General features: G+C 38.9%; 1 protein-coding gene across 1 annotated transcript in view; it reads right to left on the bottom strand.

Annotated features, from left to right (window-relative positions):
- Positions 1-9,594: 9,594 nt before the first annotated feature.
- Positions 9,595-24,214, bottom strand: part of LOC139739949 (adhesion G-protein coupled receptor V1-like) — a 94,820-nt gene continuing 80,200 nt past the window's right edge. Inside the window, exons 80-98 of the mRNA XM_071650548.1 lie at positions 24,035-24,175; positions 23,167-23,319; positions 22,204-22,496; positions 21,327-21,528; positions 20,771-20,877; positions 20,225-20,341; positions 19,448-19,555; positions 18,890-19,129; positions 18,157-18,298; positions 17,534-17,701; positions 16,806-16,928; positions 15,825-15,929; positions 14,755-14,871; positions 13,764-13,845; positions 13,226-13,355; positions 12,433-12,590; positions 11,383-11,504; positions 10,468-10,716; positions 9,595-10,032 (exon numbers count right to left, since the gene is read on the bottom strand). Coding sequence (XP_071506649.1) covers positions 9,595-10,032; positions 10,468-10,716; positions 11,383-11,504; positions 12,433-12,590; positions 13,226-13,355; positions 13,764-13,845; positions 14,755-14,871; positions 15,825-15,929; positions 16,806-16,928; positions 17,534-17,701; positions 18,157-18,298; positions 18,890-19,129; positions 19,448-19,555; positions 20,225-20,341; positions 20,771-20,877; positions 21,327-21,528; positions 22,204-22,496; positions 23,167-23,319; positions 24,035-24,175 — 3,195 coding nt within the window. The remainder of the gene's footprint in view (positions 10,033-10,467; positions 10,717-11,382; positions 11,505-12,432; positions 12,591-13,225; positions 13,356-13,763; positions 13,846-14,754; positions 14,872-15,824; positions 15,930-16,805; positions 16,929-17,533; positions 17,702-18,156; positions 18,299-18,889; positions 19,130-19,447; positions 19,556-20,224; positions 20,342-20,770; positions 20,878-21,326; positions 21,529-22,203; positions 22,497-23,166; positions 23,320-24,034; positions 24,176-24,214) is intronic.

The following is a 24,214-nucleotide window of genomic DNA, read 5'->3' as shown; positions in this document are numbered from 1 at the left end:
TGAGGGGCAAGAACTGCGTAAGGGGGGAGGGGGCATACCACTGTCCGATAGTGTGGGCAAGCGTGTAAGCGTTACATCCCATATAGCCAGGCGGGTATGCGGTTTGCAAACTGCGCGCTAAAACGGTTCGTTTTTGCCTCTCGGGCAACACGTTATTTTGCGTTGTGGAACCTCGTTAATGATTATATTTAATCCCAATCATGAATATTTGTATAAGCAAGCATTGATGCAATTGAAGGTGATCTTACAAAACTTGATGCTGCCTCAAGAGAATGAAGACAAACGAGGAAAAGTCTCGCAATGGCAAGAAATGCTATATGGTCACCCTACCAGGCATCCCATTCACAGGCTTGTTTGTTGGCCATAAACTGAAACACAAGGTTTGATAGATATAATTATTTCTGGAATAACACAGAATGAAGAAGGAATAAGTAAGCTTTTCCTGATTGCCCTTGAGTGGGTCATCTTCAATTATCAAGACTTCCAAGATGTTTATTGCTGTACAGCCAATTATTCTAAAACTACAAAGGAGTAATGATAGCTCAGTTCTGTGGCGCTTGCATCCATCAGAATTCCTCCACAACTTAGAAGATCATCACACGAGGGTAATGTAAGAAATTGACACTGCCTTGAAGCTAATAAATGTGGTGTTTGGCAGTCAGGTATCAGAAACATTCAAGGGAGATACTCTGGAAAGAGATGAAAAGGGCAATTTTAATGTTTTGTACTAAGAATTTGTATCTGCGAGAATTAGAATATATTAATCTCTGGAATATTGTGAGAAAGGCCAGACATTCAGCTCGTGCGAAAAAAAAAAAAATACACCATGTAAGATTGGATCCAAAGTCATTAAGCTTAAGGGATCGCAAATTCTTCATAACATTTCTACTGGTTCTACAGCCTGATACATGTAGACCTGTCATTATCCGGTCATTGCTGAATGATACAATTATTGAAAGGTATAAGTTCTAAGCAATTCCACAATCACTCTTCATCTCATTGTTTTATGGCCTTCTCCTCATTCTCCCTATTAAAGGTTCATTTTTCCTACCCATGAATGCCTTAGAAATTCACAGAACTGAGCCAAATAATAGGTCTGAAAGTTGAAATACTGAGCAGTCAATTCCATCTGACACAGAGACCATGGAAAGAAAAAAAAGAGTTCATCAAAGATGCCATGGGAGTTACTGTCACCCGTCACTCACCAGAGATAGCCTCATTCCATTGTATGTATCAGAGCAACGAGAAAATCAGAGATATTGATGATTATTACGTAGACTCTAATATTTCAATTATCCTGATGGATCTTGTAGGTTTGCTTCACTTACTGCATTGCATGTTGTCTGCTCCATCACTGGAAAAGGAAATGATAAAGGTACAATTGACAATTTTGAGAGATTATGCTCTGCAGTTTGTTGCGAAAAAACAGGAACAGCTAAAGGTCTGCTCTTTAATGCCTTTCATGCAGGTGCTGGCTGAAGTTGAAAATTTTAGGATGTCTCCAAGAGCAGATGGACCAAGAAGTATCTAAACCTTGAATCATGCAGAATGTGCTATGACACAGTCCGTGCCTTCCAGAAGTTTGGCGTGGATGACTTCAACCAGGACAATTTCCCGCTTTACCCTCGTAGAGACTTGACGATATAACCAGAGAACGAACCTCGTAAACTCTCACAACCTAATGTGTGCCTCTAATACATATAAATATGATATATTATATTGTAGATATTTCGAAAGGGTATGCATAAATTGTTCAATTATTATAAAACGCTTCGAACTTCCTACATCAACGGTAGCCACAGAATTCATTATCATGCTCAAAAGCAAGAAATGCAAAAGTCATTATTTCTGGAAGAATTTAGAACTAATTCTCCCCTGTGTACAGCTTTAGAGTGCTGTTTCTAAACATGTGCAGGGAATGAGCCCAGAAAACATTTAATTATCTAAGTGACTATCCCATGAATTGTTAGAGTATATAGGGCTAATATTGTAAGTTCTTACAACCAAATCGTCTAAATGGGGCATTATTTAGTCAGTCAGACACAGTTATTGAGAGGGTTTTTTTTGAAAGTCATTTGTTTTTAACATCAAAATCACATGATTTCCCATTCACAAATTTTACCCAAATGCTATGCTTTTAAAGGAATGTTTCACATGGCAGCATTTTTGCATTTCAACACAACAGTGTACCTACAGGACAGGAAACACTTGAAGTGATTGACTTATACATGAGTGTTTCACCATGCTTGGGTTTGCAGTTTAAAGATCTTACAGCACCAAATATGGTCGAAATACATCTTGAATTTCAAGAGTGGCGACCAATACAAATAATCCATTATTACAGAATGTATAGGCCCTATGTGTGTGTGTGTTTAAAGAATGTACACTGTAAGCCACCATAAACATTGATATGTCTAAAGTTGCTTGTAACCAGAGATATTAGCTGAAAAGCAGCCATTTTGAATTCTAAGAAAGCAGCCTTGAAAGTTAGGCCTATCTGCAATTTTAGGGAGGGGAAAAGTGCATCTGAATGTTCAACATATTATGAGCCCGGTTTATGCCCGAAATGTGAACTGTCTGTATTGCGTACAACATGAGATATGGGTCAAAATATACATTCTGGTATGGCGGCCATTTTGAATTTCAAGATGGCCAACTTTAATATCAAAATGAACCATCGTTCACTCAGAAAAAGATTTTCAGAATGTCTGACAACATACGTATGCTCTCTGCCCCAAATTAGAACCTTACACAATGCATACGATATGAGGTACCGGTCCAATTACATTTGTTATGGTAGCCATTTTGAATTTCAAGATGGCCGCTAAGGAAAATGATCCATCATTAAATAAATAAATGTACATATTAGCATGACTGACATCATAAGCATGCTTTTTGCCCCAAATTTATACTCTACATAGTGCTTACAACCTGAGATATGGGTAAAAATATATTTAGCTATATGGCGGCCATTTTGAATTTCAAGATGGCTGCCTAAAAAATGTATCAAAGCTATCTACAATATTAGAAAATGGTGTATCAGAATGTCTGACATCACAAACATGCTTTTTGCATCAAATCTGAACCTTCTATGATGCTCGCATTATGCAAATTGGGTCAAAATACAGTTTGCTATGGCGGCCATTTTGAAATTCAAAATGGCGACTGAAGACGTGGTCGGAAAAAATGGAACCAAACTTTTTTGGATTCAGTACCCCCAAATTGACCAAGTTAGCTAAAAAAATCAATTTTGGCACGAAAATCTCACGGGACCCAATATTTCGACATAGTAGACTGTACTAATCCCTGCAATGCTGCTGACGGTCTAGTCTGTGCCAGAACTGACGTACGGCCCCTTTTGGTGTCTCTCTTACTTAAACCCATAAGCTGCTGGGATTTTGCTGTATTTAACATTAACTGCTGAGCCTTTTTTGGGGGCAAGTACTGCTTTGAGTGCATTATATTTTCTAAAAAATAGTTATTCCCATTGCGCTTGCAGAGCTTCTTCACAACAGAATCTGGTCTGTTTGGATAATCAGGTAAGGAGTGGTCGGGGATACACTCTTTTGGATCCAGGACAAAGAGTAGATCTAATTGTGTAGCCGTTGGTTTCACATAATTAGTGTTCTTTATTCCAAGCTTATGGTGCTTTTTGAGGAGCATAGACTATAATCCCTGCCCGTCCAAGGTAACCCACAAGTCCCTCATCAATTGTCAAGTTCTGGCCCGGAACATATGCATAAAAAAACTCCTCATTGAAATCAATGATTGCCACAAGAAACGTATGCGTGAGAAACGCCTTCACGATGTCCAGAGGGCTGGTTTCATTGTTGACGTTGGCGAGCACTTTGCTCGAAAGTGATGATCTTTGGATTTGTCGTTGTCAATGTCATGAGCTCTTGTCCATAACCCCTCCCGATCAGGGAGCATCAGACTCGCTGCCGCTGCTGTTCGTATCGCCATAGCTATCGGCCTGGCTTTCACTACCACCAGTACCGGAAGTAGAGCATTGCAGTTCTTCATCTCTTTCCTCTGTCCCATCAGAATCGGAACTTTACTCCACATCTGATGTCTCTTCTTTTCTTTATCAGTCCCATCTTCGATGTAGTAAGTTTGCTGCTTCCCCATCCTCTTTTTTGCCATGGAATCTTTAGATTCACACAGCATGTATGAGGTGGTCACAGGGTACTTGGACATACGATGTGATAGATCACAGCCTGCTCTGGCCTGATCTAGCCCCTTGCCCTTCCCTGCTTGCTCTACTGTAGTCTTCAGCCTTCACCTGCCGTCCATTGCAAATTTCAATGGAGTAAACTTTTGGAAGGCCCAGTTGTCCAAAAGAAGAACTCAAAACTAATATGACCTCATGATCATTCAAGTAGTACAAAACTGGTGCAAAATCTGTTGAAATCCAAAGAGATGTGAAGCATTAATTCTAAAGTGCATTTAAATAGTGAGGTGCTCTCTAAACATACTTAGGCATAATAAGTTCACATGTGCAGGCGGGGTCTCAATTTGTCTCTGTATGAGTCTCAAGGAGTACTGTAACATTTTCATCATACTGCAAAAGGTTTGTGATTGAAAAATGTTTTTCTGTTTTTACCTGGTGTACATACACAGTAGCTGTAGTAGGTACCCCACATGTGTACATACAACATGTAAGTTACTCCCATCACACAAATTATGTTTGTCTGAGTGTGTGTGACACCAAAGATTCTTTTACTGTGTTACGTTGGCTAGTTTTGTGAAATTACAATTTGTGACTTGGCCATAAAAAAAAGTTTGTGATCTTTCACTTTAGGTCGCCTTGATCTAAAAATCTCAGATGCCAAAGACTAAAGGCCTTGAGATACATTAACAGTAATTTGATTGTGTTTTCAGTGAGATATCAGGGATCTGACACAATATTCATGTCAAGGCATCATTTGTCTTGTATTCGTGTACCTTATGTTTTATACATGCATATACGTACATCATATACATGTACATGAAGTTTCGTAAGGTTTAAGTTTAACTCATCATTACTGTTTTGTTTTTCCTGTCATTTGAAACTTTTTTTCCCCCATCATTTGAAATTATTTTTTTTGTGTGTGTTCAAACCCATCACGTATTAGAACCAGCTGTGTTGTGAGTAAAAGCTTTACGGATTACCAGACCTGGGAGGTGACAGGTTAAATGAGGAATCAGGGATCTGACAATGTATTCTTGTCAAAACATTTTTATCATGTACTAACTAGTACTTTTACGTGTATGTATGTACAGCATACGGACATGTATGCTTCACTGCAGCCTCAAGTTTAACACATCATTAGTGGTTTGTGTGTTCCTTTTATCATTACTAATGCATCATTGAAGTGGTACATGTACTACCTTTCAGTCAAGATAAGCACTGGGTTGTATTCTAGTACTTGCTTGTATCATACATGCATGCTTTGGGATATTTTTAAGCACTATTTGACTGTACAGTAACATGGATGTGTGTCCATTCTGGGTTATTTAGTGAAAAATACATTTCATCACAGAACTTAAATGCAGGTGATTTTAAGGGCTAGTAACTTTGTGCACATTGTATGACAAAAATTAAGAAAAAGACAAATTACCAGGAATTACATGATAGCAAGAAGGCATGGGGCTATTCAAAAAATTGTGTGAAGTATCAGAAATGAAGTGAACAAGATTGTGTGAATTTATTACAGTGTATGTTTTGTACAGTAAGTGCAATAATTTCCAACTGTTTTTCACTATATCACTGAGCTGTTTTACAGGGCATGCATAATTAAACTTTAAGAGTCAGTGTGTTTTTCCTGTTAGAAGCCTTGTGACTCTGGACTGTTGATTATGTACTTGAGTGAAATATATGTGGGTTGATGATGAGCTGGGAGGTTTGGTTTTACAATGTGTATGTTCAAAATGAGGATGTCTTTGGAATATTTGAATAATTTCAGATACTTCCTTGGATAACTGACACATAGTAGCAATGAATATGAATAATGCAAATAAGCACTGTTTTGCTCCATTTTTAGAATGTTCGGCTATGAAATTCAAACAAGGAGTAAATGACAAATAGTATGTTAATACAAACCCCTTCATCTTCTTAATTGCTAAGTTAGGAGGCAACAGTGATTTGCTGCTACTTGGCAAAGCTAAATGTCATTTGACACTACTGTTAAGCAATATGCTTACTTAGTTAATGAAGGGTATGACTAAAACATAAAAGTCAGCAAAAAAAACAAAACATACCTCTGACATGCATATTACATGTGTATAAGGTATTAGACTGTGTGTTGTATCACAAACAGTACTGGACAAACGGACTAGAGAAGCAGTTTTTTCTTTTCTCTCGAAATTTAATCACATTGATTTAAATACTTGTGTTTAAAAACCATGTATAATTTCACTCAAGCAGCAGTATTTACAGTACCATGATTGTTGACAAAAACATTAAAAACTAATCCAATAAATGACTGTATTTATCTACAATTGTTGTCTATCAGAAGAGCTGAAACATATTGGAAAGCAAATATAGTAAGTATATTTTATTGAAAGCACACACAGATATAATAGAAGGCATAGAAAGATAGACTATAAATGTAGTACAAAATATATAAACTAGCTCAAGTTGAATCAAGGTGCAAAGTTTGGATACGGATTTGTTATACAGTATCAAGGTGTTTTCCACTCAAATTTTTTTTTTTCTGTAAAAGGCATTCTTATTAATATTGGAATCTATAATAATTTATAGACCAGTCTATGACATTTTAGCTCTCATGCATTCATTCTGTAACACATTGCTGTATTTTAATTTAAAGAAAAAGGCATCGACATAGCTTATGCAAAGTGTAATCAAGGTGTGTGAGTATTGCCTCTGAAAGGACGGACCAGTTTGATCGTAATAACATGTCAAGTTGTGTACCATGATTTCTACTGAAATAAATATACACAAATTGTGTAATTCAGAATATACATGTACCATGCATTTTAACCTCAGCCTCTTTTTTCTCTTTAACTCTGTTTTCTTTGAATCGTTAGACAACTGTGTACAGTACTGCACACTTATGCCATGAAATTCATAAATAGTCAGCCACATTTTAAACTGCATTATTAATATCAAAATTAGAAGGACTTGATTTTATGAATGATATGATCATATCATAAACAATAGAATGTGACATACAAGTTAATCTGCATTCAAGAGTTTAATTTTTGCCATTTCTATTTTGTTTCTTTTTTCTAGTGTGTTTTTAATCCATTTTTTCCCCCCTGTGATTGAAGCCTACTGGCAGTGTGCAATATTATCACACAGTGGAACTAGCGAATACTAGCATGTACAGCAATTCCATCTCGGCAGAATTCAGTATGAAGCAGCTGCACATCCACAAATGCTGTGGGACAGCCGACCAAAATGACCAGTAAGGCCCAAGTGCGTAGTCTTAAACATCTTCCATCGATCATATTTCAGCCTGGTAGTGAGAAGTAATTTCATCTCTTAAAGTCGTCTAAAACCGAGATGATTGCCAACATACTGTAAGCATCGCTACAAGTTACATAATTCAGCCATGGTGCCAATATATTGTAGCTGTAAGAAATGAAGAAAATAAAGTATGACTTCTGTTGGTTGTTGAGGAATGGGACCAGCCCATTGTATGACAAGACATGTACATTTCTGTGTACTTGTGGGAGGAAACCTATTTTACAAGAACTGTAAATTAAAATTATAAATATGTACATTATTCAGAAAAAACAGAGATGGAAACAGAGAGAGATGAAAAAAAAAAGAATGGAATGGATTCAAGCACACAAAAATTGAGGTTGATGTTTCTGTTTCTCAGATTTGACAATTACTAAATACAGTAGCTTTCAAACCAATTACCCACGGAATACAAAAGTGAAGGACTTGGTTATAACATACGCAACTTCTGCATTCACACGCTTTCAGCCCCTTGTGAACTGTAATAAATGCAACACCTGAAGCTTACATAATTGATCTTCAGTCATAATTTCAAGCAATTTAGAAATGAAGGTCTGTAATCTCTTTTCATGATTTCAGTATCCCTTAAGCAAGGTTTTACAGAGTAAGTACTTTCACAGGAGGTAACCAGCTCAGATCAATAGTCAAACACAAAGAAACCTCATCTCTACATACATGTAATAGCAATCTAGCATGTGACAAGACAGAGAAACACGACACAGCAAAGTACGAATGAATCAACTTCATTAAAAATAAAGACTACACTGAATTACACACATCACTCATTCACGTTTATCAGTATTTCCTGCTGCTTTTTTGCATGACATGTTTTGTATCAGTTTGCATTTGTCTTCCACAGTTACATTTTTTTTTTCAATTGCAATTCTTTTAAAAACATAATGGTGCCAATGATATTTGGCATACATAACATGTCAGAAAAAAAAAAATTGCTTTTATATCTAAATGAGGCACTTACATGTTGTAGTATGATCCACTATTCCATCAATACTGAATATATGAACATGTATGTAGTTTTGTACAATGACATAAATGTCACTGTTGCATGAATTTATGACTAAATTCCCAGCAATAAGTTTGCAGTGACCTGATAATTACCTTACAACTTTCTAATGAACAGCATGGAGTACATGATCTAGAAACATCACATCTATCAAACTTTACATCATAATTTCAGCTTTCAGTCCAATTCTAAAGTGTCAACAAATGTGTTCATAGTCACACTCTTTGTAATAATTCAATAGAGGGTGATATATCACAGAGTCTAATGCACACTCTCTTGCGTTGACAACATACGAAGTAACTTGTACAATTGGCTATAACTAGACCACTATGCCTCGCACCATCATCAAATCAATTTGATACACATTTATTTGTAATTATCGGCAAGAAAATAATCACGTTTGTCCTGATGATACAAGACATGACACAAACTTCCACGCCTCCTGCCCAAAGCTACTTAATAACTGCAGGAAAAAAATGACACCAATGATTAACAATTGTCAGAAAAGCGAAGCTGTTCAGTTCTTATTTAAAAAGTCTTTGATTAAAGGAGAGCTTCAAGAAGTACATAATCACTTCATGAATTCTTTTCCTGATAAACGCTGTCATGTTGCTTTCAGGTAGAGACCAACAATGGCACTACAGGTAAATATTTGAACGGAATCGTAAATTCAGATATACATTTTTGCCACGCATGAATGAATCCATGTGCTTTTAAGTGATCTTTGTGTGCAGTGAATTGACAATCTATGCTGACTATTAATAATGTCATTCTATTGAATATGAAATTTATTCCAAATTCATACAGTGCTGCTTTATCTATTCAACATTCATGTACTACATTTAAATGGCAGCATCTCTGTAAGACAGTTACTGGAAGCACTGACTATATGCTAACCATGTGACATAGGAAATTGCTGTTTATTCCCATTCCACTTTCAGACTCTTGTTTGCCATATTTTTCTACAGTTCTTTATTATATGTTACGGAAAATAAGACATTTTTTTTATTGCTTCTAAAGAGATAGTCTCCTTCAAGACTTTGCACCTCTTTGGTTTTTGAATGAGATAAGCAGCACTGAAGTCTGCTTGTAGGTAGGGAGACAATCATAGATGGGTATCGGCGATGTTGATCCGCCTCATCTGGTAGTGATCCTCACTCTCGGGGGATCGGCTCATGATGGGTGAGATTTGTTCTGGATCCTGCCACGTCTGGTTCTGGGGAGGCGGGGCGCTGGACACACGCGACCTCGGCCGCTCCGGGGCATCCGTTATGGTGTACGCTCCGCCCGTCTTCAGCGCGAAGATGAGGTCATCGAAGTCCTGCGATTCCGTGTCGTCGTCTTGGAGAGGCTCCGGCTCTGGCGGCGGAGGTGGGGGAAGCGGTGGGGAGGGGTGCAGGCGAGTGGGCGGGAGTTGAGGGGCGGGGCTGACGTCCTGGAATGGGGCTGGTGCATAGAGATTGCTACCCTGCATGGATGGGGCTTTGGCAGGCATGAGGACGCTGTGGTGGCTGTGTACCGACTGCCGATCCCAGCCGTCCAGCTGAGGTGGGTCAGGAGAAATGAAAGTCAGTTTGGATTAACAAACGCACATTTGCAAATAAAAGATTACAAACACAAACTGCAACAGGTATGAAAACACACTCACGTTTAGTTTTACTTATGACTCATTAATGTGCTGAAAATAATGCACTGGAATTTCATATTGCTGAACCTGAAGTTAAAAATTGTACATCATGCAAAGCATGTCTTGCTTCAGAAGAGCGCATCCTGGGTAATTAAGACCATAGTCAACACAGGTGACTTCCGTTAAACCTACGTCCTTGGGACGAACAGTTTTTTTTGTTACATCAAAATTTTGCACACGAACAGTAAAGTATAGATGATAATTTTGGGACTCGAATTTTTACTCGACGTAGCAAATATTTTGTTTAACTTGTTTGTTACGATGGGAGTGCACTGTATTAGTATTTCTTACCTCGCCATGCTGGCTGAGTTGACTCAGGGCCCGGTCGATCATCTCCTGGGCCTCAGCCTTGGTCAGTGTGCCCTTGGAGCTCTTCTCAGGGGGCAGCTGGGCCATCAGGTTCTGGGAGGAGTAGGTAGTGTTGTGGTTGTCCAGCAGCAGGCCCGTGTTGTCGTAAGCGTTCAGGGTGTAGTTGCCGCGGGACGGGTTGCGGCACAGCTGGTGCCGCAGCACGGTGTAGAAGAGAACGGCGTAGAGGCCCTATGGGATGGGACAGGGTGGGGAGCAGGCGTCAGCTGATGACAAGTCTTTATTCAACACAGCATGATTCTTCCATGCTACTTGTTGATTAACATTTGTGATTTGTGAGAGTGTGTGTTGTGTGTGTCTGTGTGTATGTGTGAGGACTGGTCTATCATATTCTGCGAGTAATGTTTGGGGCATCTTGTCTTGTGTAAACACATCAAATTAGGATCAATACTTACTGTTTGTGTGTTTTTGTGCATGTGTGTGTGTGTTTTGGCACAGATATCTGGAAACTAATTGTCAACAAATACATGTACTCCCTATGCCCTTCCTGTTGGACTGAGGCACATTGCTACATCTGAGTGGGCTTGCTTACAAGACTAAGTCAAGTGTGGATGAATTGCTAAGTGCTTATGATAAAGCTTGGCACGTTATTTTAGCTATAAGCAAAGTGCCATGACACATCACAGGTTAAAGAAGAAAAGATGTATCTAGAAGATTCCCTTGACACAAAACATATGAGAGAGATGTATTTCAAGTAGAAAGTGTTCCTTTGGTAATCTTCAATGAACGTTACATGAGTATTTCATATCATACTAGTTTTCAAGTCACATCACGTATTCTTAGTAGACCATTTGCACTATTCTCTGACAGTCAGTGCAGAGAGTACCTTCACTTTACCTGGGCTATGTTAAAGATGCAGAAGAGAATAAGCTGCCACAGCTGACTGTAGGCCATGTGAAGACCTCCCCACAGCCATGTCATGGAGATCAGGAACCAAAACACTAACAGGATCTTATACTCTGTGAACACAAACAGAAAAAATGACTCTCAGAGTTCTCCATTGCTAACATTTACTCCAAAACACTCAATGAGAACAGTAACATGAACACTGGCAAGATCTTGTCCATTGTTAACAGAAAAAAGAAGTTAAATTAATTTTCTTAAGATCTGTAGTTGCTAGTTTTGTTTTGTTGTTGTTGTTGTTGTTGTTGTTTTTTTTTTTTGGGGGGGGGGATGTATTCTACAGTCCTAAAATTCATTTTGGAAAACCAGCAGGATATTATTTTTTGTTACCAGGAACAGTATAATGATTTCAAAACCAGGGACGATATTGGGGTTGTTTTAAAAAAAAATTGGAAATCGACATTTTTGAGTGATATTAACACATGGAAATAACAAAATGTGTAGAAAATTGAGAAGAAAAAAAAAATAATACGGAATCAGATTTAATCTACAGAATATCATGCCTGAAAACCCTGCACTTTGACTCGTGTGCACTCCAGGCCAGAGAAATCTTATGCCCTATCAACAGGAACAGTGAAATGTCTGAAGGACCTTAAATCATAGAAAGTCACTCTGAAACATCAGCAGATTCTTCTACCCTACAGAATCCTATACTCTCAGAAAATTTAATTGCAAGTTTGTATCTTGAACACAAGTATGTTTCTATACTTCAATAACAGGAACAGTAGAATGCTACAGGGACCCTAAACCACAAGCATTTACTTTAGAATTCCTGAAACATCTTTACTCTATAGACAGAAACAACACATTGCTCAAAGAATCGCTACAAACGATAACATACCTTTGAACGCAATATAGAGTTTACAATCTTCAAACAAGTACAGTAATATGCTCCAAAGTTTGAGGCAGAATATCAGATTATCTAATAATTCCTTATCATGTTTGCAATACAACGATCATCCATTACTTCATAATGCAACATACCTGTGGTGTTGTAGCTGCCCATGTAGATGTCGTCATATCTCTTCCACTGTGGCTTGACTTGGTAGGCTTGAATCAAGACTACCAGCACCCCAAGGAGACACAAAGCGGCAGGCGCCATGGCAGCAACAAGGGCGGCATATCCATTTGGCATGAAGCAGCTACCAGGACGAAACAGATCAAATGGTTAAATGATCAAATTATCAACTGATTATTTGATTTAATGTTATGCCTGACTGGGGTAGGCATGGGTCAATTTGTTTTCAATCATGGGCAGTAACATTTTCCAATAGAAAAAGATGCTATTCTATGTGCACTATAAAGAGAGATGTGAGTGATTTTAAAGGTCCTGGAAATCCAAATGTATGTTGACCTCTAGTGATGCCTTTGGGTCTGTACATAACCAAATCACTAAATACTTTATGAAAATATGCATCACATATCTTTAAACATTTTTTCTTAACTTTTCTGCACTTTATGCCCAACCTCTGCAAAATCCTCAAGATCATCTTTATTCATATTGCAGCTGTGACATCATCCTCCTGTAACACCTGAGCTGAACAATAGACACTGATATGTACCTTACCATTCATTGCTATGTCAAAAAATAGTCAGTAGAGTTTGCATAAAACAGACTATGCAATGCTGTTGTCAGTGCAGGTATTATTATCAAAGAAGTCAATGTGGTATCATTTGGGGGGGGGGGGGGGGGGGTTGGATGATGAAAGAATTCAACCAGAAAGGGATGCCCCCTCCTCCTCCCTCCCACCTCTCCCCTCATGAATAGATGCCTTACATGTCGCCGTTGCTGTGCACATCGCCATACATAGACAGCACAGGGTTTCCTCCGTCCTCCAGAATGAAGTCCCACTGAAGACCGGCGTACGCCACCACCACATAGACTACGATGACGACAACCGGAAGGGCTGGAAGCGGGAAGAGATAAAACGTTCGTTGCAATAATCATTAATCAGCCTTGAAAATGATGAATGTGAAATTATTAGCTATGTCAATATCAGTAGCTGCGTATTGTGTCTTCTAAAAAGTGGTGTGCAACATGATGCTATTGAAAAGAGAAGCTACTTAAAAAGACAATGTCATGGTGAATGAGATTCTGATCTCTGCTGTAAACACAACACAACAGTATGCACACTATATCTACAGAACCAGCAGCACTGAGTAGCTATCAATGGTAGCACGCCCTCTGAAAAGAGAATCTTTTTTGTTTATCTATCACAGAGCCATGAAAAAAAAAAGGTTATATAGTTGTTGGTCATAACAAAACAGAATGCAAATACTTTGGATTAAGGTGGAATTCAAAGGATTAAACTTACTCCATCCCAGAACGAAGAAGAGGACGTAGAACCTGTCTGTGTGTTCGTCATTCAGCACAAACACCTTCCAGAAGTTGATGGACTGCAAAAGATGGAGACATTAAGCAGAGAGGGTCAGTGACTTCCCTATCTTTTTTAGGAGAAGAGTACATTTCAAATTCTCTGCACAGGAAAGACACAAAATGAATGATGAGCAGAGTAGCAATACATAACAATTTAAACTTTAATGCACTCTTGCAGGCTACATTTAATTTGATTGATTTGAATTTATTTCAATGCTTTTCCACCTCCCCCCCCCCCCAAAAAAAAAAAAAAATCCAAACAAACAAACAAACAAAAACAAAACAAAAACAAAAACAAAACTACATAAACATACAATGTACTTTGAAACACAATACAAACATATCAAGTACAGAGAAAATTCCCACATACAGTAGGTACACTATGTAATAGCATATAACAGCATGACGTAATACATTCATAAAATGCATTTCATCATGTGATAATCTTGATGACTGGACTTGAAAAATACAGGAGGCCATCATCTGTTGCTTGATATCTATGGTATTCTCTAAATCCAAAACAAAATGTATCAAATGATCATAAATACACAAATTGCTGATAGAAAGGACTTGTGCCTTTCACTGACAAAATGCCATGAATTTTATGAGTTTGTTTGATACAATCCTATATTTGCACTGACAAGTCAATTGCAGTTGGTTTCATATCCTTCTAATATACAAATCAAATATCTTTAAGTGAGTATTTTGCATAAAATTTGTCATTTGACAACTTCTATAGGCACATATATTTTTGAAAGATCCTTACATATGAAGAGTGAAGTACATACTGCCTCCAACACTGCATCAAAAAGAGCCTTTCCTCTATATACCGGATACCATGGAAAAGAGCAATCTTCAATTATAAAGAGATTGGGGGGGGGGGGGCAAGGAGGATGGAGGTTTAGTGGTGGAAAAAGACAGATGCTCACCTGCATCAGCATCCAAGTGAACTGGGCGAGGAAGAAGAAGTGCATCAGCACACCTATGGCGGCACAGGCCTCCACACCGACCCGGTTACTGATGTAGGCCGAGACGACGAATACAATCTGCATACGATACAATGTTTAGCAATTAGTATCAATGCAACTAGCACAATGCAGACTTTATATAGAGGGAAATGTAATCAGCGTTGATGTGGCATGCATGTGATTCAAAGTTTCAAACTACATGTGGTAGCACACATTAAAATGAATAAAAATACCTAAACTTCTGCTACAGCACTTTATTCAAGAATTATTATTTTGAAAAGTCCAAATTCTTCCTCTTCATTGCCAATCTTTACCTTTCTATTCACGAGAATCAAGAAAATTTTGCTGATTAAGCTTCTTCTTTTTTTTCAACTTTTAGACTGACCTCTGAAGCACATTATAATAGCAGAAGAAGAGTCAAAAAGTTCATTTCACACCAGGAACACAGCATGGAGCAAATCCAGAGACAGGGAAAGTGTCAAAGCTTTTTCCACACTACTACTACCACACTCTCCCAAAAATGATATGAGTAGATAGACAAGACCATTTTCAGATGATCATGCATCTAGGTTTAGTCAATTCATCAATCTGTTCATCTATCTATCTGTCTGTCCATTTTTCTTACTATTTATTCATCTGCCTATCAATCTATCTACATCTACAATGTATCTATCTACAGTGTATGTATCTTATCTATCTACCTATCTATCTATCTATCTATCTACCTTTCCATCTACAATATCTATTATCTACCTATCTATCTATCTATCTATCCATCTACAAATCTACAATATTATCTATCTACCTACCTATCTACATAAATGTATCTATCTATCTACAACTTGTATCTATCTACATCTATCTATCTATCTATCTATCTATCTATCTATCTATCTATCTATCTATCTATCTATCTATCTATCTATCTATCTATCTATCTATCTATCTATCTATCTATCTATCTATCTATCTATCTATCTATCTATCTATCTATCTATCTTCATATGCTGATAATGTTTCATTGTACTTACCTGCAGGGCCATGCATGCAAAGCACATGTGGAGTATGAGCTTGGCTGCAAACATGCACTGAACCGTACAGAACTGGTGTGCAATGAGAGCCAACAAGAGACCACCCTGGAACGCAGCAAAGAGGAGAGAATATCATGGAACGTCAGGGCTCAAGATTCACCAAAAGATTGTTTTAAATGCTTGCGCATAACCACTGTAACAACTTAGATACTCACTACTAAGTGTGGGGGTTGCCTAGCCTCTACAGAGCAAGACAATGACCATTGTATATTGCAATCTAATATGTATATCTTGTATTAGTATGCTTCGTGAAATTGGGTTCAGGGGTACCTTGGAACACGGCGAAAAAAGGGGAGAATATCACAGACGCTCAGGGCCCTAAGATTTACATAGAGATTGTTTTAAGTCACAACACTTGCTGGTAACCACAGTAACAAAGTGGGCACTCACTACTGAATATGGAGGTTGCCTAGCTCCTTGCAAGTACACAGTGATTGCAGTATGTGGCAATCTTTTTAAGTATAAGTATACTTTGAGAAACTGGATTCAGACGAAACTTTTATTACGGTACTTTACAGTCAAATGCTGGATGCATCAAACCATTGGGCTCAAATGCAATCATAAACACATGCCACATGAAATTGCATGCTGTCCACATTCTGTATAAGCTACAAGTTTTATGAAATTGTGGGAGTCAATGAGTAGTCACATAAGATAATCAACTAGCCAAAATATTGCCTGTAATAGAAGAATGCAAGGAATAGTGTTTCGAAGTTGGAAATTGCTCATTTTCCCTTAAAAAAAAAAGAAAAAAAAAGAGATAAACTTAATTTTTATTAGGTCACTGGGGTCTTACACCATGCATTTAACCACTCATGCAATTGCCTTTTCATGTATATAGGTCCAGATTGGCAAAATATCATACTAATAGAATACAGCATGCCACCAAGGTATTAATAATCACGATAACAAGATGCTTACTATGCATATGAAGCAGGAAGCAAAGACGTATTCATTGTAGCCAACCAAGTTATCCGTTTGCGCCTCTGCCGCATACTCAGATAGATGGTTGCAGGAGCACTCCACGTAGTCGCGACTGTCCGACTGCGGATTTATAAAGGATTTTCAAAAAACAGAAACCTAAAATGTGTGTCTGATTCATGCTATTAATGTCAGTTAGACACACACAAAAATATATAACTTGAGAATAATCATTAGTTTACAAACACACTGCAAACATCCACATGTTAAAATCAGGATGATTTCAAAGAGATTTCAGGAAGACACAGTACTTGTGTGTCACATGCCTCTAAGTGGGCAACAAAAAATGTCAAATAAGGGAGGCTTGTATATTTTTCCGTCAAGAGAAGCAGAAATGTGCTACGGAGCCTTAGTGACTAATGCCATGACTTACACTCTACATTGAAGTTTTGTCTCTACTTTCTGTTGACATGAAAATGATTAGCGTTTTGCTGAGAATAAAATTGCTTAACAACAAGAACAACGACAACAAAACCTACATCTGCACATTTGCAGCTAATTAAGATCAGAGTATACATTGTATATATCTATCACTTCTTTATGCTACAAGGATAAAAACAAATCAAATGGCACATCACAGTGTTCAACTGATCTTAGCACTGATACCCCACACTCTGCCCCCCCCCCCCCCAAACCAACAGGCAGTGAAATGGGTCGGTCAAACTCACCACCACGCTGCAGAGAGTGGGCAGCCACTGTCTGGACGGGCCGTTGTACAGGACGCAGGTGGCTCCCAGGGGCGTGACCCGCGAGTCGCTGGTGTAGATGCGGTAGCGCACCGGGGTGGCCAGACTGGTGAAGTTGGTCTCCGCGCCCCTGATTCCAACTGAGAGCACCTGCATCCAGAGAATGGATGGAACTTATTAATACTTGATGCGCATTTTCACCCACACATCTTGCAATACACTTTGGAAATTATGGCATGAAGTCAATCCATCAATCTAACCACCAATACCACCCTTTCCACACATATCTGAAAGTAAATGGAACAATAATGATGAAAAAAAAAAACACCATAATGTATACAATTCTACTGGAAAGCAGTTATACACAAGTGAGTCTTGAGGGCAACTTCAAAGGAGTCAACATTCAAAATGTACTGGATAGTTTGAGGCAACTGATTCCACAGTATGTATGTACAAATGTATGATAATCACAAAGCATTTTATAAAATCCATAAAATTCATGTTGGACCATGATCTAAGTTGCTATTGCAAATTATTATTATCGGCGCTTACCATAATCATCGCTTGTCGTCGAGTGTAATGCAAAGAGCCGAGTGGCATCTTACCTGACCGTTGAGTGTCTGCACCTGTTGCGAGCCAATGAACCACTGCTGGCTGCTGTATTCTATGAAGTGAACATCTTCACAGCGCTGATTGGAGCTGCTTTCGGGCAGCAGATCGGGTGGCAGGACGAAGAAATTGTTCCCCCTGAAAAAAAAAGAAGAAGAAAGAATATTGAAGCAAACCATGCTTTTATTCTAAATATCATGGAAGTTGAAATACACTAGGAAAGAAAAATGCATTATACTAGGCTAGGCTTTGAATACAAGTAGCCTCTGTAGCATTGTTGCTTCTTTCCCATATCACCCTGTTTGGTATGCGCATGTGCCAACATACAACATATAGGGTTTATACATTTTCAAAATGTCATAGGAATTTGACATACCATTCCTTACTTGAATGGTACAATGTATCTGCTGAATGGAAGAGGCCAAACAACCAAAAACATATTCCTCTTCTTTGTGCCACTCTATGTATATTCTCATTTCAATTCCAGCTGAACAACAACAGATTTTATGGCACTGTTCTACAAGATGTGAATCAGCCTCAGTTTTGCATTTGTCTCTTTAGTGATATGAATAGCGCAAACAGAATTAGATGATTACAATATTTTCAACTCTCTCTATCACTGATGAACACAAAACATATGTGAACCAATAACATGAATACAATTTCTGCAAAAGCTGCTTGCCTTCAACCCCATAGACCAAGAATCTGCATGCTCTGAAGTAAACTTACTTTCCGTCAAAGCGATGTCCATTGATAATGGGCGGCAGCCATCTTGCCACCTCCATCTTGGCTAGGTCGCACTCCATGACCCTGGGCTCCGCAGTCTCGCATGCAGATCCCGTCACCAGGGTGTAGGAGAAAGCCATGAAGGACTCCGCCAGGCTGTAGGCCCCGCGGCTGTCGGTGCGAGTAGGGGACATCAGCTGGCAGTATATATCCATCATTTGGGACTGGATGTCATTGGGTAGACTGTAAAGACACAAAAGAATACATGAATAAACAGAAATAATGTGTGGTAGTGGTTCTTATAAATCTAAAAGAGAATGTAAAACAAATACACAGGTGGATTGAGTGAATGCAGATATATTAGTAGAACACATCAGTGAAAGTTTGGCGAAAATCAGACAGTCCATTAAAAAATAATGAGTTTTTAAAAGTTTTGGTGCAGGCATCGCTGGATGACAAAGACCACAACACTCTGTGATGTTTTTGACATATTTTGACTGTAGAGGAATATTTCAACACTGTGCATCTGCTAAATCTAAGTGTGTTTTGATGGATGCTCACCGTCGCTGGTAGCCCTCAGCTACCAGGTTGTTGAGGGTGTCTGTCAGCACAGACAACTGATCCTTGCTCTGCTCCTGCCTCACACGTTCCGAGAGACTCTGGAGAACACTGTACGGGATCAGAGGAAAGGAATATATATATCTCCTTTGAGGGTGATTGTTTCCTTGGTGACATAAGTGACTGCCACTACATTTCTTAAAGTCGGAACTGCAATGACAAGGGCAGAATGCTATGAAGACAGAGAACATGCAGTTCATTTTGACAAAAAGAAAAAGTTTTAATTTCAAAAACAACAATACAAAAATATTGGTATTTGTATGCCTAAACATCAATATGTACCCCAGTATACATGTATGTGCTTTATGGTTGTATGCATAAAAAGATACAAAGCATATAGGTGCAAAGAATGCAGTACAACACATTATGTAATGCACATATAACTGGCCTGAATGCAGTGTTACAAATATTTCCTTCAAATTCATTTTTTTTTTCTACAATGTATGTTGCTTTTTGGTGTCTTTTGTACATTCATCAATGATATTCTTTCTTTCCCTAGATTCTTAAGAGTGTGATTTTAAATTGCATTGATTGTTACACATGGTGTAGCATTAAAAGAAAAAATGGATCAGACATTTTTATTTCTACTGATATCAAGAATTTGTTTTGTAATGTATGTACACTGAGAATTGTGAAGATGAGCATGCCTTTGTTCCTCTGATCAATAAAATCCAGAAATACAAAATTAAAAATTCCCCCCAAACACAAAGGAGAACTCACTTGTAGATTCCCGAGTTTGTGGTGTCGGCCAGGGAGTCATACCATGTGTCCCATGCATCACTGTCTGTCGTGCTCTCAACGATGACAATACTGGCCTGACCGTAGGAGCTGTCCACACTGTCCAGTGAAGAGGAAAAATTTACAAATGGACTGACTTGACTTGACCAAGGCAAACATGTAAAACATCATAAAGCAATGTTGTTGTGGTTTTTTTTTCTGCTTGAATACCAATCTTGAAAGGAGTGTGCCCCTTTAAGCATCCTACATAAGGTAAACTGACACAAAGAGATTCCATTCCAGTGTGTGTGTTTATAAAAGAGGATCTAACATGAGTAGAGTGCATTCATACATACTTTCAAAGTCTCGCTAAATTTGTTCATTTCTTCCACTAACTTCGTCCTCCTCTTCTTTCCATTTTCTTATAGCATCAGCAAAGAGAAACTGCTGATATGACTAATAAACTCAAGCTCTGTGAATTATCCATATCACTCAACATAGCCGTGACAAAAAGAAAAATGCAGCTGCCAGTTGGAAGGTCTAACTTACGTAGCTCCACTGTTTGCTGACTCAAGAGTGACCTGGAACTGTTTGGGATAGTTGGCGGATGAGGGTGGACTGTCTGGTGTTAAGGATATTGTGATAGGTAGGCGTCGCTGTGAGAAAAAAAAAAATACATGTACACGTTTCAGCTTTCTGACTCCTTCAACTCCTTCACACATGTATATAAAACAGAGTGAAACTACAGTAATGACAGTGCTTTCTAAACCATACAAACCTTGACTTGATAGACAGTGCTCCAAGATTATCTAATATCTGCATTAGCTGCAGCCATAACACATTAAAAAGCACATCATCAGGATACATTGCTTAAACTTTAAGGGCACTTATGACCAAAATAGCAGCATCTTGTGTCATTTAAGTATCGACAATAATCAAAATACATGTACTCTATAATAATCAAAATGGTTATAGCGATAACAATGACCATTCATCCTAGCAAGTTACTAAATGCTTATGGTATACAGATACATGGATACAAAAACTTTGCCCTAACGACATAACACAATTATTTAAAACCTTTAAAAAAAATTGATGAAAATACCTGGCCTGGAGCAAAGACTAATGTGGCCCTCTCTGTTGAAAACTCCGCCCCTCCTATGGCTGGGTAGAATGTGACCCCAGCCACCCTGGATGGAGCTTGCAGCTGGCTGGTGGTCCAGCCAACTCGCACCTCTCTGGAGGTACCTCCCACCCTCTCTACAGTCACTGTCACTTCTGTGGTGCCGGTCTCAACCGCTTGGAATCTGGGTAGGGACAATCGTAAACATCTCAGAATTGCACTTCTTTAAATTGAAATATGTGGAGTGGATGCAATATAAATACACAGGTAGTGTAATATAGTTCCCAATTCAAGTGATGTAATAACACAGCAACAGGTATATTGTAGTTACACTGTAAATCTATATATTTTCTTGGCAAAGATCAGAAAACTGGAATAAAAATCTACCACTTTTCATCAATATATTTGCATCTAATTGTTGCCAATGAAAGAGGCACATGAATGGTGATGACTCATATTACTTCACATGTGAGCCAAGTATGTCTCACACAAAGATCTTGTGTTTAAATCCTGCCTGGTGTAAACCTCTTTTTTTCTAACAGGAATAAAAGTGGAAACCTGGCAATACTGGGATGATGACAATTATGGCAGGGAGCTCTGGAAGGGCAATGCCAACTTCAAGGAGGCTACCCTGGGTAGACAAGATGATATCATCACTGTCATCATCATCGTCATCAACGTCATCATTGTCATCATTATGATATCATCATCATTATCATCATTATCATCCCAAAATTTTGAACCAGAATATCATCATCATCATCGTCATTTGTTATCATCGTCATCATGATCACAAAATTCATCATCATCATCCCAACATGTGAAACCAGAATATATTTCCCCCTCGACGCCCTTTTACCTCGACTCCAGAGAAAACTGGAGGAGCCCATTGGGATAGTCGCTGTCTGCCATGGTGACGTTGGCCACCTGCCGGGCGGTGTCCAGACTGGCCCCCTGGCCCACGGCCGTCAGCTCCACCAGGAAGGACTGGGCAAACTCCGGCTCCTCGTCATCTTGGAGGACGATGGGCAGAGAGCAGTAGCGCTGCTCGCCGGGACAAGTGACCTGACCCATGACCTCTACCAGCTGGTCAAAGAGGTCAACATCATTTGAGATGTCGCCGGAGCTGCTGTAGGTGGCCCTCCAGTGGACCTGTGTGGAAGAAGAAGAAGACAAAGACAATAAATGCTAATGCACGATATTCACATACAGAGGTACTTTTTAATTCTATCTATCCTCCTCTCCCTCTCTCTCCTTTCCTTTGTCCTTCTTCCCTCTCTCTTGTTATCCCATTTAATGTGCAAAACTTTACAAGACCATGTTCTTAAAGGCGCATAGTCCCGGTAGTGTAAAGGGCGCTGTTGATGATACTGTCGATCCCCGTTAGCATTGATACAAAGATTGCCGAAGTTGAGCTGTCATCAGGAGTAAAGTGCGCAGGTGTTGCTAAGTAACGTTGCCTTCGTTGTCTTCTCTGTGCATCACGCAGTCTGTAGTAATGCCAAGGTGCATGCATATGTGCTGTTTATTATGACATCAAAAAAGAAGTTTGCTAAAGCTGTCATCCCCCTCAGCCGAATCATAAGCCGAACTGTGATCGGACCACTGACTACAGCGGATCGGACTTCCTCGGAAATGGGTCACAGCGTAAGCGCTAAAGAGGAGTCGATAGCGTACAACGTAGGTCTCTATAGGAAACTTGCGCTGTGCGCACGTGTACCCATTTGACTAAACCACTGGGACCGTGTACCTTTCAGGTCACATGTAGAAATGGCCCATTACCATTCCTTAGTTAATCGTCAACGGATCAAGGCAAGCTTACCGTGACATTCTCAAAGAAGGCATCCCCTCTGTCCAAGGTGAGAGTCAGGGTTGGGTTGACGTCTTCATAGACGGTCACATACAGAGAGGCGGTGTCAAACCCGATGATTCCATTGTAGTTATCATTGCCCAGGATGGTGATCTCTGTGAAACCCTGTGAAAGCACAGATTCAGAAATAGAATTACTGCCAACAAATAGATGAATCAAATACACAAACGACATAAATTGGAGGTGAAGCACAAACAATGAAGAGTATGCATGATGAAGAGTAATTGGTCAGTGCATCATAAATCTCAGGGCAGACAGCATTTTATCCAGTGGGCACTTCTTGTACTCAGAAAATCAATACATGTGATGCCTACTTATAATAAAATAAAAATCATGAATTGCATTTGCTCAATTAATCCAAGGGATTCAACATGTCAAATACCAGAACAATCTTTGGATATATGCGTACACAAATACAAAACATCTGTAGTCTGTTGCCAATATTTTTTTTTTCATCTCAGCTACTTTAAAATTCGCATGCAATACCCCAACATCAAGTCCTTATCTCCTTTAATACACAGAATACCTGACAGAACATATACAACTCTTTCTTCTTCTTAAATCAAAATATATGCAGCAAAAGCACCTCTTTATGGGTTTACTGGCACTGTAAAACCAAACATCTATAACGAACACATACATGAATCAATGGAACTCACACTTACAATGAAATTTGATCTCTCACACTGTCACAGCTGCAAAACGTTTGATTAACTACCAGATTTTGTTGATATAGGCACTCAAGCTACAAGAACAGCAACAACAAAATGACAAAGTTGACTGACAAAGTGTCATGAAGAGCTTAGCTTCTACACTGTACCTTGAGTCCCTCATCACTCTCTCCCTGGGCTATGCGTGCCCCACCCTGGGGGTCAGTCAGGTAGATGAAGAAGAGTTCGTTGGGTTCAGGGAGGTCATCACTGTTCACTGTCAGGTACACATTGGCACTGGTCTCTCCCTCCTACCATGAAAAATAAAACAACAAAAAGCAATAAAAAAC

Source organism: Diadema antillarum, unplaced genomic scaffold (genome assembly GCF_040938485.1).
Source record: "Diadema antillarum isolate AM-2024a unplaced genomic scaffold, OU_Dant_1.0 seq00000822_RagTag, whole genome shotgun sequence".
Lineage (NCBI taxonomy): Eukaryota > Metazoa > Echinodermata > Echinoidea > Diadematoida > Diadematidae > Diadema > Diadema antillarum.
The sequence above is the reverse complement of the archived record's forward strand: the minus strand, read 5'-3'. Positions and strand labels throughout refer to the sequence as shown.